The sequence below is a fragment of the Necator americanus genome, chromosome IV (genome assembly GCF_031761385.1).
Source record: "Necator americanus strain Aroian chromosome IV, whole genome shotgun sequence".
Taxonomy (NCBI): domain Eukaryota; kingdom Metazoa; phylum Nematoda; class Chromadorea; order Rhabditida; family Ancylostomatidae; genus Necator; species Necator americanus.
Window position 1 is genome coordinate 35,854,484 of NC_087374.1, and position 17,010 is coordinate 35,871,493.

Here is a 17,010-nt window from a genome sequence, read left to right on the forward strand (position 1 = left end):
ATGGACTCTCTTTTTCTGCTGAGCCAAGACTGACTCATTACATCCTTGTATCCCGCACGTCGGTCCTGTCAAAAGCCTGCAATAAGTGACTGGGAGGTGCAAGGGAGGCGGTTTGGAATCACCTCCAACAAATAAACTCCACCCGTCCACTACCGGAGAACGCAACGATCTCCTAAAACTGAAGGGACTAGAGACCTGCAACCTGTCCATATGTTTTACAGGCATACAGGATCGTAAATCGTGGTAAAAAAAAAACGGCCCAGAAGATGCGGCGCGTTCACAAGGCTGGTTCCAATAGAACTCGTTGTAGAAAATAGCGCCCCGGAACGCTCGAAGCCACAGTCTGCGACCCCGTATAGGCATAACCCATAACCCCCTGAAACCCGTAACACCCCATATTCGTGGGGTGATGCCTTTAAATGGATGAGCGGAAGGTCCCTTAGCGGCAGGCTGGCTCGCTGCTAGCTCTGATATATCTGCGCCTCAATCACACGCGTAAGAGCCAATGATTGCGAGAATTCGTTTTGAACTCATCCCGAAGATAGAAGATTTCTATGCTCTACCTAAGCAACAGAAAGAATCTTCCTTCCACTACTTGTGAGTTTCGACAACAGAACAGATCTCTCCATTTAAAAATCTAGCAGTTAAAAAAGAAGAATCCTTCCAAAGCGACATTAGCAACACAATGTAGTGTGCAAGATATTAGTAGATTGTTAGATTATTAGATGTTAGTACTAATTGAGTACACATGTGCTATTTTTGCTAACAGTGGAAGAGGTCCTCCTAGAAACACCACAACACCTTAATGAAAGTACGCTAGGTAACAGCAAACAACAGAAGTGGTCATGGGCCCTTTTCACTAGTCATGCTCCAAATACTTGCACTAAAATCAAAGCGATTTCGCTCACATGGCTTTAAAGGCATCAACCCACGAATCTGAGGTGGTACGGATTTCAGGTGGACTATTCGTATACGGGATCGTAATCATTGAGAGAAGGGTGATTCCGTTCATTTCTTCGTAATCGCCGTAAAAAACGGCCCGAAAGATGCGGCTTCGAGCGTTCCGGCGCGCTATTTTCTACGACGAGTTCGATTGGAGCGCGCCAGCCTTATGCGCGGACCGCATCTTCCGGGCCGTTTTTTACGGCAATAGGAAGAAATGGGAGGAATCACCCCCCTCTCTTTAATCTTCCGCTCCATAATCTATAATCTACTATAATCTACGAACACGATACGAACACTCCATCTGAAATCCGTACCACCTCATATTCGTGGGGTGATGCCTTTAACTAAGCGTAGCCCCAAGCCCGCTAAAGAGCAGCAAACACGACAGACCCGAACACGCTACAGCGCGCTCCAAATCTATATGGACTGCTGCCACGCGACCGTCCGCGCAGCCGTCCAGGTAGATGTAGATGAACCCCTCATCTCCGTTACTGTATCCATTACAGACTGCAAACTCGTCCTTTTTCGATTGCGGTGTTAACATTTTGATTCCACAACTCCAATTCGACAACCATCAGTTGCTAGTGCGGGTAGAGCTCCGCGGGCACTCTGCAGGGACGGCCCGCACGTTGTTTTATCTTTGTTGTGAATTTTAAAGGACGTTTCTTGAGACTGTAGCCTATCGCGATTACAGTGGTTGGAGAACCACTTATGTCCTAGCAGGAAAAGCGAAGGAACTACTCCATCTTGTGACAGCTCGTCATGAGCGCACAGCACTTCCTCTCGTTCCGGGAACGTAGTCCTCTCTAGTGTCCGTACATTTTTTCGAATATTCAGATCTTGAGGCATTGGGATATTCGAGAAGCAAGGGGTCTTTTCAGCAATGTTTTTGGTCGTCTTCATATTCGCAGCTTTCGTTCTGTTAGTGTGGAAATGGCTTGATATTCGGTCAGTTGATGAGATTTATAACATCACTCGTCTTCTCACTTGTGGTAACGGTCAACACGTCGTATCAAATATGTTCCAGGTTTGAGGTTTTACTCTTATTTATCATTATTTATCACTCCACTAAGTAATTATGTGCTGTAGGCTCTCTAGTATTTAAATATACCCCTTTGCTATCTTAGCGAAGTCTCGAGTATATAGCATTTCTTAGTTGAGTATATTTTGATGTTCTTGTACTTTGGGTACCAGGGATGCAATTTTAGTTCTGTGAGAAGAGAAACTTTCTATTTGTTAACAGGCATTTTTTGAGTAATTAGGCTTTCGGGGATCCATTATGTGTACAGAATTGAAAAGACAATACAAAACCTGTTATCCTGCAAAAAAGAGAGGTAGTACTTTGGACATGACAGATCTCATAAGGAATTGCCACAGACAAGTTACTTCACCAGGAAAACAAAACGAGTGGATACGGATAGTCAGTAATTTGCAAAAGATGTGTTTATAACATTTGAATTTGGATTTTGAAGGTAGATGAAAACTCAGGAAGGCATGGTGGTGAACTGGTTGCTTCTGTACTTAAGGTAAGCTCCCGCTTATTAACAACTTACTTTCATGGCTTACTTTCTTTCAAGTCGCACAATATAAAAGAGATCTTCGTGCTCTGCGGTGGTCACATATCCCCTATCCTTGTTGCTGCTGAGAACCTCGGTATCAAGATAATCGATACGCGTCATGAGGTTTGTTGCCATAGTTTATTCTATCTTATGATTCCTCAATTCTTCGGAAATACTCTTTGGACGAGATCAACAGAAATGCACTTGAACGTTTATTCGAACGGTGAGATGTTGCTAGGTGCTATACTAATGTATTGCACGAAAGTGATATCCGAGCAATTGTGCTACTTTGAAAATTTTGGGTTTTGAAAATCCCTTATACAGTGAGACGGGTTCAAATCTAGCCTAGCACGTTGGTGGCAGAAAGTAGTGAGCGAGTTCAATCGGCACCAGGATGATGAGTAATGAGAATCGAGGGTTAGATAGAGTAGATGGTGCGCTGCGAAAGAACCGGAAGTATTGAAAAAATGTATGCACGAATATAGAACTAGTCTCATAGTTTTATATTCAGCCTTATGTACGTGAGTTTATTTGTATTTCCCGATATGTTTCTCTCATCGTGCGAGATCTTTCTTTTTATGAGTTGGTGATGTTCACATCATTATATGTTGGCACAAATCGGAAAAAATAGAGATTTTCGTTGTCTTCTACTTTGAATCGTATTTCCATATTGCGGCGGCATAAAGAGAATATTGATGTGAAGTCAAATTTAAATGTTATTTTTAAAGTTGTGGAACTTATATTCTCAATAAGAGAACTTCATGGTAATTTCTAATGAGCCAAGAACCGTGTGTTCAAAAAAAAAAAAAATGGACGGGCGACTGAAAGCGGGGAGTCCCATGTTGTTACCATTACTATAGGGAACATAGAACACTTCTCTCTTTTATGCAAGAACCATCGTGCCTTTGTTTCTAGAGGAAGTAACTCCAATCGAAACATAACCTATTTCATGCAGGTAACTGCCGTGTTCGCAGCAGATGCAGTCGCTCGTCTTCGTCAGTCAATTGGAGTTGCAGCTGTGACTGCTGGTCCAGGTTTGACCAACACGATCACTGCAGTGAAGAATGCGCAAATGGCAGAAAGTCCTTTGTTATTAGTTGGAGGTGCGGCACCGACCTTGCTCAAAGGTCGCGGTGCGTTACAAGTGGGTTAACTGTTATTATTTCAACTCTCTTTTTTTGCAGAGGCTCACTTTGGTGGCTTCCCGAGTGTCCTACATTCCAATTCAATTCAGAAGCCTTTAGCCATAGTTTTATATCCAACCTTATGTACCTGACTTTGTTTGTATTTCCCGATATGGGATATAATTCAATTCGGAGGCAAATTCTGTCCTTCTTAAGAAAGAACAAACAAGGACAGTCAGATATATGTTGGGTGATCAGTTTCTGGTTTCTTTTTTTTTTGTTGAACCTGTAGAGATCCGTATATTATTTGAACTGCTTCATCCCGAAGAGTTATGGTTAGGAATTAGGCCGAATGAAAAGAAAAAAGAAATGTAACCCTATTTTCACACTGGAGCGCAATGTCCAGTTTTATCGAAAATGTAATGTCCAGCACCACTCATCGCTACAATTCGCCATCGTCCCACCTACATTCCAAACTCTTTCTAGACCGCGTCGCTTCGAGCGCAGCCGCTTACGCAGCTGCACTGAAGCTCATGTCGTTTTGATCTGCCCACGGATCAGCCGGCAGAAAACGTATTGTTACATGGCCTTACAGCACGTACTCGGTGAAGGCTTTCACTGAGCTCTCTTCACAGTATGGTATATAGTAAAACTCCGCGGTTGCTTTTTTTCGTTTTTCATAACTTCTCCGTCTAGTACTACATGAATTGAATTACATTGTCTTAATGAAGTCATTTTCCATTAGTTTCGGCGTTTCCGTTAGCTTCGTTGCCATTTTTTGGGAATGATTTTTATCTTTCGTAGGCATAATGCAGAGAAAACCACTTTTCACTAGTTCAAGAGTCTCTCCTTATTCCAGCTTCTCAAAAACGCCTCTTCACAGGATTTGGATTTTGACACTCTTTTTATGTAACTGTGGATAGTAGCTCTCTTGTTGGAGTAAGTGTGGGATTTTACTATGTTCCTGATCACAGCAAACTCCAATCACGAGCAACAACACATAAAACGGTCAGAAACTGTATTTTTACACACAGATCTTAGAGGCACCCTAGGAGTAAAACAAACAATACACCTGACTAGACTAGGACCTGGACTTTGAAATGACCGAGTAAGCCTATTCTTGCATTAACACACTCAAAAATTAGAAACGAAAGTGTTCTGGGGAGGTCCCCGCTACTGCAGAGGCGATTGTATGCACACCATCACCGAGGATTTGCTGCTGTAGTAGTGTTACAATACGTCTTACGCCGACTATAACGAACCTTGCATAAGAACACGCCTTGAGTCATGCGTGATTCTTCCTACCACTACCGAATGAAATGTAAATGAAATCATTACTCACAAGATTCAGGTTCACAACCTTTTTTAACATTACTCTACTTATTCCATCTTGTTGATTGTTGGTCGACCTTCTCATTATACTGAGCCTACATGGAGGCAGAGAGGCAGCAGAGCAAGCGTCCAAGCTCCTCTTCACTCTCCTTTTTCGTGTTTGTTTCATTTACTTTGATTAACCATTCGTTTTTTCGTCGCTTTTCTCCATACCTGGACAGTTGTTTTAATCTAATGTTTCTTCCCTCTCTGCAGGCAGGTTAAAGTTAGAATAAACTCATGATGAAAGTGTTGCTGGGGCATCCTGCATCTTGGGTATGGTTTCGTATTTCACGTTTCCTCCCCAATTTCACGGTTTTGATCCCTGTCCCAGCTATGCAGAGTCATTCCGAGGATAAGCGATCCGGTTAGGAATGACTACTAAGAAACAATGTCAAAAAATCGCAAAAGCTACTAAGTTAGGGAAAATAGATGTCAGGAAAGCTGAAATGTTTTTTTAATGCTCGTTTCATTTCCAGGACATAGATCAACTTTCTCTATTTCGTCCACTCTGTAAATTTGCTGCTCGTGTGGAACGACTTCGTGACATTGTCCCAACATTACAGCAAGCAATTAAAGTGGTTCTTTTTGTTTTTATTCTTATTTTGACCGTCTGAATTCCTGTCGTTCAGGCCGCCACTTCAGGTTGTCCAGGACCAGTATTTGTTGAATTTCCTGTTGATGTTCTTTATCCTTATCAACTTGTGGTTAAGGAAATAGGATTTACTTCGACACCTACAGGTTTTTTGCAAGTACGTTCTACTACGGTTTTTCCACGTCAAAGAAATTGATTTGGACCGGTAGAAACTTTGGACTGAACGTGTTAGGGAGGGAGAGAGGTCTTAGTGGCAGACGAAGAGCAGAACAACCTTTGGGTATTGATCAGCTAATGGGATCAAAATAACCTATCTTGTGGTGCACTTGTGTGAACGGTTACGCTCATGGTAGGAGTTCGATTAGCTCTCCACCTCGATTGAGGATCTCATCGCTAGCAGAATCCCTTATCCACGTCCACCATAAGTGAGGCGGTTTTGATGCAACTGCTTTTTTCCTGTTTTCTTTGCTGACTTTTTTCCTTCTTTGCTGACTTCTTTCCTTCTTTTTCCAAAAGATGTGAGGACTTGAAAAATCAAGAAAATATTCGGAAAAGTAAATAATTTAGGCTCTTCTGTCGAACACTAAGGAAAACCGCAGTCCTAGTCATTTTCCTCTTTTCTTTTTCTTGTTCCACATCCATGCAAGTATAGTCGGGTCAACATGAAGCGCGGTGCAGTTCCGTAAGCAGCTGCGCTCGACGGAGCCATGCTAGCACTGCTCAATGTTGCAGTTCGCGATAGTTCCACATCGATTCCAACCGCTTCTGTCCACAACTCCGCCTCGAGCACAGCCGCGTACATAACTGGACCATGTTTCATGCCGACCTACTTCGTGTGACTTTACTATATTTCGAAGTATTCGAATAAATCTAGTGTCAGAAAACATTACTATATTACAACGTTACTATATTTATTACAACGATAATTTGTTTGTGTAGCTGATTGACATAATGTGGCTCGATACGAACGAATCAAAGAAGTTCCGTGCTCTATTGTTTGACGATGTACGAGCTCATTTAGTGAAATTACCATAGTCGGCGATGTGGTACTCACTTCTATTTTGCTATTACTTTTTCCTTACACTTCAGTGATGCTTTAATGGGGCGCGACTTCACAAAATAGAACATGCGCTGAAGCGGGATTTTCTATGGAAGCAGCGCAGTTGTAAAACCAGTGAAATAATGAGATCTCAGATAAGAATGTGGTTTTTTGTCATGAAAGTATACTTAAAAAAAGAATACTTATCGTTTGGTAAAAGGGATAAAGTGCTTGGCGTTGATCAGCCCTTTTGGAATTTGCGGACCTCAGTTCAAAATACCTGGAGGTATGTGGACGCATATGCAGCCCGTACAATGGATTGCATGAACCAACCTATGTATTTCTATCCTTTGGAACAAACTATGTATCGATTTATAGCCCCCAGACTGATGAAATGTGTCTTATTGCGGCTTCGAACCGCGAACCATGCAGTTGCAGCGGAACCTCTCGGAACTAAGCCAAACTCGCTCAAAAATTGTTTCACTTATTAATTACCTCTCACTTGAAACTTATAACATACAACTACCTGAGGCAATACTAAGTCAACAAGATGTATTATTCTTTTAGTGTGTATAGGATTAGTATAATGATACTCGCTTCGCCACTTACCTATTTCCAGTGCTTGGCGCGACCAGGCGACAATGATTCCTATCAGTGCTTAACGTGCGCGCTAGGAATTTGTAGCAAATGTGTACATTTCCCCAGCAAGCAGCTGCATAAATAATCACAATTCTCCCTCTCATCTCCGTCTTCATTCTTTGAAGAAACCGATCTTCTGGTGGAATTGTTTTTTTTTGCCGTTAGGTCACAACCTAAAAGGGGTTTTTATTGAAGAAAAACGAAGAATACCGTCGTACGTTCTCTATCAGCATAATTTGCGGGTTTCAGCACTACTCTACAAGTTTCTGTTATGAGAAAACTCTTTGCGCATCACTAGGACCTATTGTTAAAGGATTCGTTCAAAGGCAGGGTATCACGAAATTGACGTAGTACCCGCGTAGTAGTACGGAATCCCCAGGGAACCCGTAGGGTAGTAGAGTACGGAATCCAGCGTGGCTTACCTAGTCGCAGTAGAAAAAAGCGTGAAAGAGGCACTTTTTCTTACGAGGAAAGTTGGAACGCATAGGGTGCTGGGGGGACCGGAGCGCGAATGAGGGCACGTGTTTTAACGTATCTCGTAGGAACAAACGCTGTTCCCATGCCGTTTCTTTATTACAACGATTAGGGGAAGTTGAGCGGAGACACGCCCGGTTTCGGGGTTCCGTAGTCTAAAACCCTAACTCTACGGGTTCGTTGAGTTTTCAGTACTACGTAAATTTCTGTTTTACGGGTTTTTAATGATCCCGCTTTGGGACCGCAAGATCTACATAAATTGCGCAGTTATAGGGCAGAGGGTACCCAGATATAGCAAAAAGGTGTTGTCGTCGTGCGCACCGCCAAAGTCCGACCCAAATAGGTTGAATGCGTGGAGGGAACGTGGAATCTTCAATAACGGTTTTCTGTTTCGTTGAACTGTCCGGACATTGTGGATCTGAGGTAGTCCGGTCATTCGGTCTCTATAGGGAGTTCACACAAGACACAAAGTCTCGCAGCGTATGAAACAAAGATTTTGTGCGAGCTCTTGTTGGAGACTGAGAAGGTTGGGCAGAGCCATGTTCAATGACGACGCGCCACTGGAGAAGATGGGGCGACCGCGTCAAGCGATTATTGCTCGGCGACAATTACTGCTCGCCATCAAGTCAAATAAGCCAAAATCGAGCTCCAAGTGTCCAAACATATAGCTGAATTCTGGAAGCGCACTTAATTTTGCAGAGTTGACCGTTGACAATGCGTCGCTGTTGAGGACAAGGTTATATTTAAAAAAAAAATAAGCTATAATTTGTATATAGTCGGGTCAAAACAACCTGATACTCAGTGTAGCTGCGTAGGCGGTTACACTCCACTGCAGTGTGAGTGGTGCTAGCGAAGGTTGCCTTTCGGTCCCAACCGCTACACTCCACCGCGCAGCCGCTTAAGCCGCCGCGGTAGAGCACCTTGTTTCTGTTTGTTTTGACCCGACCATATATAAGCTTGTTAGTACACTTTGTGTTCAGAAAGCTCTAAATATGTATCTTCGCTGCCACATATCTCGGCAGTTCAGTGCTGCTTGGCAACCGCAGGATATCACCCCGCTACCCACAACGATTCCTATGCCAAAGGCGGGACAGGTAGTTTTATTCATTTGTCTATTTACTTAAACATCAGAATGAAATGCTAAATTAAATTAATTAAATTAACATTCAACAGATGTGTGCCCCGCGGACGGGAAGGAAATTGTAGTAGAAACAATTGCTCGAAATTGTCCAAAAGTGGCAATTTCAAAACCAGCCTTCAACGGCTAAAATGGGGGATTTTTAGCACTCTCCACATTCTATATACTTCGCGCCAACATACTATCACTTCTTCCTCTTCTTGTTAGTCCTTGCATGATCTCATAACGATGAGCAGCTCGAAAATTGATGCAACTCGGGAAAAGCTGAAAACATCCCGTTTGGGATACATGAGGAGTTGTGCTGAGTACATCGAGGGGTTTTGGACATGTCAGATTAGTTTTCTTAGCTATAACGTATTTTTCGTCTTCTCGCTACATGTCCCAAATGTCTCATGCCATTTCCGCGCTTACTAGGTTCAGGTGTCGAACATAGTGCAGCTAATTCTCCAAGCGAAAAGGCCAGTAATGCTTATTGGTAGCCAGGCAACTCTTCCTCCAGTTACTCCGAAAGAACTAGCTACAGCTGTTGAGGTTTGTCTCACACTTTATATTCAAGCACTATCGTTTTCGACATTATCTGAATGATCATCTGCAGGCATTGGGTATCCCTGTATATCTCGGGGGAATGGCACGTGGCTTACTTGGAAGGGAAAATCGTCTTCAAATGCGCCAGAACAGAAGGGATGCATTGCGTAGTGCGGATTTAACAATCCTTGCAGGTAAAATGTCTTGGTACTTGCATTTATAGCTAATTCACCTGAAATGTTATTTGATTATGAAGTTTAGAGTTCCAATCATTTTCTGTCTTTCTTGTAACAATTAACACGTGTTCTGTTCTAGGAACAGTCTGCGATTTCCGGCTTTCCTACGGGCGTGTTTTATCGAAGAAGTCAAAGGTTGTATGCGTGAACAGGAGCAGGAACCAATTAACCAAGGTTTACACTTTTCTGTTATTTTGCAGCGTATTGATGAGCGATTGTATCTTTTTTTGGTGTATTTCGACATTCGTCTCAATAGTTAATTCTTACCAAAGAATTCTCTTGAGGTTGCTCAGGACTTTTTCTGATATATTGTAAAAGTCCTCATGTCCCAGAACGAGAAAACATTCTGGAATGCAGATGTGTCTGTGCAAGCTGACGTAGCATCAACGCTCCTTCTTGTCGCCCGTGAATTGGGAAAGGTGTGTGATTGTTGCTAGAGTTATTGCTACAATTTAGCAGTTCAAACTAAATAAAGAAAATGTGTTCTTCCTTTCTTATTGCTAGTGATTTAAGTGAAATGTTTTCAGAGAGGCCATGAAATGCCAAATGAGTGGATAAATGAATTGAGAACTAAAGAGAATGAAAAGGAAGAAGCTCTTGCCAACAAAACGAAGGATGAGATAGCGAATGGCTACATTAATCCGTTAAACTTCCTCGCCCGTCTTGAAAACGTGAGTTTTATGTACTTTACTTCGTTGTAGACGTTTCAGTTAGCAGATGCGTGCGTTTCTAGAGTCACACTATTTCGATGCGGAGTAGGAGTCACTGTAGTGCGCTAATTAACCATAGTCTGAAGAGGGGGAGCCGGTGACTCTCAAACTCACTTTTTTTAACATCAGTGTAGGAAAGATATTGGGCCATAGCTTATTTAGGCCAAAAGTTAAAAGTGACCTTCACCTTCTCTTGGCACCCTTCGAGAATGTTTACTTTTCTTTCTTCTTGGACTCTGTTGGCGATTAAAAGATAAACGGTGAAGTGCCTAGCGTTAGTTTATGCGCTTGCAATGCGCTAATGCGTTCACTTCAATTCAGAATCGTTTGAGAGTCACGAACGCGTGTCTAGCCCATACAATCACTTTCTGGGGCTAGCTGATGTATCAAGTTAGTGTTTTCATTCTTTCAGACAAGTCTGATACCAGTTTATTCATTCTGAGTCATATTAATTTCCTGTTCTATTGAAACTTTTCCATATGAAATAAACTGCCATTTTTGCAGAAACTTCCCAATGATGCGATACTGGTTGCTGATGGAGGTGATTTCGTGGGCTCGGCTGCCTACATAGTGAAGCCACGCGGACCGCTACAGTGGCTTGATCCAGGAGCATTCGGAACCCTAGGAGTGGGTGGTGGATTTGCTCTCGGGGCCAAGGTTTGATGGAAGTTATTGCAACTTTATTTGGCAGTTTTTTTTGAAAACTATCTACTGTTATTCAGATTTTACCGTGTCATTATCTATTAACATCTAATTCAGCTGAGAAATTTGTCCCTGCCTTCCCAATCTGTGACTTTACTGCATAGAGTTATATGAGAAAATTTTGTTGTTTCTTTTCACTACTTTTTCTGAGCTTGATAGTTTTTCTCAAGCTCCATTACGTATGATAGCATGTTGCTTTCCATTTTTGACATGGGCATCTTTACCCTGCGACTGGACTTGGGAACCAAATTCGTCCCTATGATATGATTGTGGGTAGTTTGCTGCTGCTTTTCTGTGGACCACATTATCTCACTGACACATTCACTAGACAAATTTCAAATTGCAATTGGGAAACTGTTGATGACTTTTAAACCAAGAAATATACACAGTGCGAACTTATGGGAACTTAATCTTCAACTTATCCGTAACAGGTATAGTTTTAAATCACTTTGAATATTCCTTATCTTCGTTCTACAATATGTCAAAAATTCCAGAAAAAAATCCGTTTCCTTAAATTATATTTCAACCCTTGGTTTACGTCTAGAGAGATAGCTACTCTTAGTCTTGGTCTTGCCTAAGTATTTGTTGAATAATTATTGTAACAACAACGAAGAATTCTTTGTTTTTTTTTACAGCGATTGTTGTTTTTCACAGTACGGGATTGCTTTTCTTCTATCATTTTGACAATGATTACTTTAAGGTTGTTTATCCTGACCGCCCTGTATACATATTATGGGGAGACGGTTCTTCTGGGTACTCTATAATGGAATACGACACTTTTTCACGTCACAAACTGCCAGTTATTGGAGTAATTGGGAACGATGCATGTTGGACCCAGATTGCGCGAGAACAAATTCCGATGTTCAGAAGCAGCGTGGCTGTGGATCTAGCAGTAGGTCTTTTGTCATTTGTTTCCCTCCATCTAAATATATGTGCGATGATCTTCTGGCCGAGACGAATTGCCGGGGAGGACGTACCATTGTTAGTAAATTACTTCTTATATTTTCTGTTATTGATTCTAAAAAGAAGGTTACCCCGGAGCTCCAACTGTTTCAATGATTTTTTGTCTTCAGCGTACACGCTATGACAATGTCGCAACAGCACTAGGTGGATGGGGATCGACTTTGTCCGGCGAGAACGTTGGTTCCACAGAGCAGATGCTTGATGAAGCACTGCAACAGAATGAAAAAGGTCGTAGCGCTTTGCTAAATGTCCTCATTGGAAAAACTGATTTCAGAGAAGGATCGATATCTGTTTAGAGTTTTAGAATTTGACGTAATAGCATCAAAACATTCTGTTATATAAGACACTTGAACCTTGTGTTGACTACTGTTCTTGATTCCATTCTTGTAATAGAAGGTACTTAATCATCTGTTGTTTATCTTGTATCTATTATGCAGGGGCATAGTCGCGTCAAAACGTCATGAAGCTCTGGGCAGTCAACAGCTGCACTTGAAGCGGTATGGTGGAGCGTAGCAGTTAAGATCGAGGAGGAACTCTTGTTAGCACCACTCATCCTTGCAGTTTGTGATCTCACTTCGACCCTAGCTGCCAGGATCACTGCGTCGCCTCGAGGGCAGTCGCTTACGCAACTGCACCGAGTTTCATGTCGTTCCGACCCGACTATATATATTATCATGTATTTATCACTGATATTGTCTTGCCGATAGTAGTGTATGAAGAGAGAACAGCAGGAAAATAATATTAGTAGAAGTCCATTTCTTTATGAAATAAATGTTTTGTCTCTAACTTATTCAGATAATTATTTACCAATAAAGGCCCACTTATTTGGTCATTATTGGACACCGATTCGTTTATGGGATCACGATGCTAGCGATGTTAAAGGGCCATAGGAAGAACCAACTCCAAATGAGAGTAACAGATTTGGAGTGCAAGACAGCGTACTGAAGACAAGAAGATGACAAGGGTGTCTGTTTTGACTCACAGATTGCTTCTTGTTTTTCCTCTCGAAATTGAGTAATCCGTGGTATAGTCATTTCTTTGAAATAACCCAGTTCACAGTTCTATAACTGAGAAGTATGCACTAGAGAAGTTGAACAGTTCCCACTGATTGTGATTACATTTTATTTTGCTGCGAATTGGTGTTTTACTGCTTATAAATTGCTATCGAGTCTCCAAACAATTCGAGACTACGAGTGGCTGCAGTCAATGCGTTCAGTGCTTACTATGTAGCATATTCAGTTTACTTTTGTTTTTTTAAGATGAAGGATGTGGACAATGGTTCTGGCAACTTTTGTTTCTCCTCTTCCCTTCATCTGCAAATGGCTTGTCGCTTTGGCACTAATTTTGCAGGCTTACCTTCCCGAACTATTTGTTGTTTGTATGTACCACTGTTCAAAATAGACATTTCCGCGTGCAGGGCGAGATTTCCCGCGAAAATCGGTTGGCAGTAGCGGACGATCGTCACGAACCCACAAGCGATCAAGCGCAGGCAAATCTCTCTGCAGAAAAAGCTGCCGCTAGGAAAGAGCATTCGTACCCTAGACCAGTTGTTATCATTAACACCCGACAATGTTAAAAGTGGGATTTGTGGGAAATAAAGAAGAGATACCAGAGTATTTCTAAAAGTGTTTGACTTTCAATGAACCTCGGCATAGTAAGATAAGGATTTTTATGGGGTGTTCACGAGGTTGTTAATTGATTTTATTGGCTTCCGCCAAATTGCTTTCTTCAGAACCTGAAATAAAATCAATTCACAATCTAAACCATCTGATCTCTTCACAACTAAATAGACAAATTCCAAGCCTACTTTTCAAACCACTAACGTATCGACCACATTAAATGCTCACCTTGGATTTCAGAAGCCTAGTGATGTCCGCCGACTGATAGGGTGAATGTTTCGAACGTCTTTTTCTAGAAGTATTAGAACATTAGAAAGTAAATTAAAGGCTGACCCTCTACTCAAGAGATCAAAACGCGGGAAGTTATCTTTCCATCTCACGAAAAAAGCCAATCGCCATTTAAAGTGGAGAGTTTCGCTCTACGTTTTGTATTTTGAGAAAGTTTCGCCAAAGCTTCCAAATGCTGTCAGCTGAAGTGAGTACAAGACGTAGGCAAATTTCTAGTCAATAACCGTTCAAACAGTTTGTTCACCACAAATACATCATTAGTGTTCAATTCTTATGAGGTCCTCATTTTGTCGCGATGCAGTTGTAACAGCTGGCCTGATGTACACCATGTGTTGTCGGACTGCTTCCGACAGCACCTGATGTATATCAGGTAATAGCGTCCTCGGCCATTACATATATATCTATCAGCTGGATAATCATATGTGTATAGTAGGGTCAAAACGTCATGGAGGACGTACGCAATTGCGTACGCGACTTCTCTCGAGGCGCTTCGGTGAAGCGTAGCGGCTAGGAGCGTGGTGAAACTCTTGCTGCCACCATCCATCGCTGCAGTTTGCGACGGTCTCACTTCGGTCCCGACTACTGCCTGTACCGCGGCGTTTCGAACTCGTACGCAAATGCACCGCAACTACACTCGTGATTCATGTCGTTTTGACCCGGCTATGGTAATAAATATTTATAGTAAACGTTTGAACTCCCGTAACACATCAAGTATAGGGAGGCGTCTCTATAACTTACCATGGAAGTTCCCGGTAGATTCTAAAAATCTTAAAACTTCTGAATGGGAATAAAATTTTCAAAATTACTCTATCCACTCTTCTACCCATTCTATCTATGCGAAACTACAAGCGAACAATTCGTCGGTGTTTTTATTCCCAACCTTTTTGCTACTAGTAAAGCATGCTGTTAGGGGAACTAACCTGAAAAACATAAGTTGTAATAGTCGATGCGAACAAGCTCTCGGATTTTGCATTTTCATACCCTGAACTTATAATTCTAGTCGCTGCCCGCGAACACTAAAAATATTAAATTTGTATGCTTCTCTTGCGAAAGCGTTTTATAGTTTTGAGCAGTCTTAGTCGCTTTTCACTGCGCTAAGTCACCACATTATTTGTTTTGTGCTCCTTTCTCTAAACTCTTAGGCTTAATGCAATAACATATAACTTGTCGCACCTTCTAAACTGTAGTTTCATGTTTGTATGTTACTATCTGCAATATATGTACACGAAAAATACTAAATTATCTGCATTTATTCCTATTTCTTCAAAACTCATACACCTAATAGCACACATATATAACTTGCTACATGTTCTCAAACTGTAATCCCGAGTTTATATGCTAGTATAGGCAGTATGTGCGAGAAAAGACATAGTATAACATTTCAACTGTTTTCAGATGCCAGTTTCTTATTTGTTATCTGTTCCTTCTTTTCTGATTTCTTCACAGCTTATATTTTTTCCTCTGCACTTGTTGACAAAAGACCGGCTAATCAGATTAACTAACTAACTAACTTTACCCCACAGGACAGCTGTTGGAAAAAATCTATCCCGCACTCCAAATCGGAGTACTGTTCTCCTTCGAACGCAACTCGTGCTCCTATTTCTTTATTTCACAAGAACAAGTTAATTGTTAAAAAAAAAAAAACAAACAGGTTACAGCTAACTACGTAATCGTAAAAGAACCAACATGGCCAACAATTTTCTTAGTCCATCAAAAAGAAACTCTTACAACAAGAAGAGTTATCCCAACAGCAAAATACACTCCGCTAGAAGCGGACATTAGTAAAAATATACCAGTATTCCCCTCTAACGACATATTTCCACTTGAGAAACTTGTAAAGAAACAAAATAACAAGCAAACAAATCAACAACAAAACAAAAAAAAAAACATGTAACAAATCCTAACAGAACAAGAAATCACTCATTTTTACACTCTTGCAAAGCTACCAACACCGTTTTGCAGAACCTGATGGGAATTTAAGACACTATAATGTCTATAACACACAAAAGTAACTTTTTCCTCACGGCAAACTACCAAAGCAACCTACATATCGCGTTCCTTTAGAAAAAAAAAACAGGGAATTAAACGACAAACAGACGAAATGTTACGATCTCGTATAATCGGACAAAGCACAAGCAAATTTGCATCTCCTATTGCTGGAGTCAAGAAAAGGCTCCAAAAAGGATCAATGGCGATTCACAGTAGATTATCGTCATGTAAATGGCATAAGTGAAAATGAAACTTACTGTATGCCACACATTCAAAATATTATCGTTTTAGTCGGTGGAAAACAAATTTACAGCTTTTTAAATTCCAAGATTCTATCAGCCTTTCAGCATTCAACCTTTCCAGCGAGAGAATTAATTTTAAAAAAGAAACAACTACCATTAACAGTAGTTGCAAATTCTCTACCGTAAGTTTGACTTTTTCTCTATTTACCGGCGCTCTTCCTTCTAACATACGAACGAGGAGTTCATATTTTGAACTATGCACAGCACACTGACTTCCAATGATATCCGTGTGGATACGTTCGAAAGGTATTAGAGAAATTGGGAAGATCCCTAGTTCTTCACGTATAATGTTGCCTCAAAGAGTTTTGATTTTCTGAGTTCTGATTTCCAACAAGTTGGTTTTCGTGAAAAGTGTGAATTATTTTTGTTTGTGACTTTTGGTCAGGAATGATTAGCTGAGGTGTTTCATTAAAAGTCATAAAGAAGTAACTGGCGTATCAATCCACAACGCGTTTTACTGGAATTCGTATACAGTGACTTGCGATGGCCAACCAATGATCAAGTCAGTGTTTTTATCCTTCCAGACAAGTTTGGTACCAATTTATCAACCCCGGAGGGATGAAAGCTTGGTTTGCAATGGGGTGGTTTGGAACCCTTGATCGTGCGGCTACAACGAACCTCTAACCGACTGCGCCACACCCATCACAGCCTTTTCAGTGGCGTTAATAAATGATTTTGCGGTAATTTACTGCATTCATTCATGCGTAATAAAACTGGAACAATAGCCAAAATTACTGGGCTGCAAATGAGAAGAAAAAGTGAAAGAGAGAACAATATCACATCATTACATGG

The 17,010-nt window shown here is 41.3% G+C and overlaps 1 protein-coding gene across 2 annotated transcripts; it reads left to right on the plus strand.

Annotated features, from left to right (window-relative positions):
* Positions 1–505: 505 nt before the first annotated feature.
* On the plus strand, positions 506–12,316 carry RB195_003770 (uncharacterized protein; the record flags this gene model as incomplete). 2 transcript variants are annotated; one of them, XM_064201558.1, is made up of 18 exons in its annotated part: positions 506–597; positions 1,720–1,756; positions 1,827–1,866; positions 1,899–1,972; positions 2,418–2,471; positions 2,523–2,627; positions 3,460–3,648; positions 5,479–5,577; positions 5,632–5,751; positions 8,727–8,840; positions 9,305–9,415; positions 9,480–9,603; positions 9,725–9,819; positions 9,978–10,064; positions 10,173–10,316; positions 10,860–11,012; positions 11,758–11,949; positions 12,131–12,316. In XM_064201558.1, 18 exons carry the CDS (start codon positions 506–508, stop codon positions 12,314–12,316), a joined length of 2,016 nt encoding a protein of 671 aa, XP_064057439.1. The 2 variants fall into 2 exon arrangements, with proteins under 2 accessions (XP_064057439.1, XP_013296397.2); XM_013440943.2 differs by lacking the exons at positions 506–597; positions 1,720–1,756 and having other exon boundaries at positions 1,829–1,972.
* Between the last annotated feature and the right edge of the window lie 4,694 nt (positions 12,317–17,010).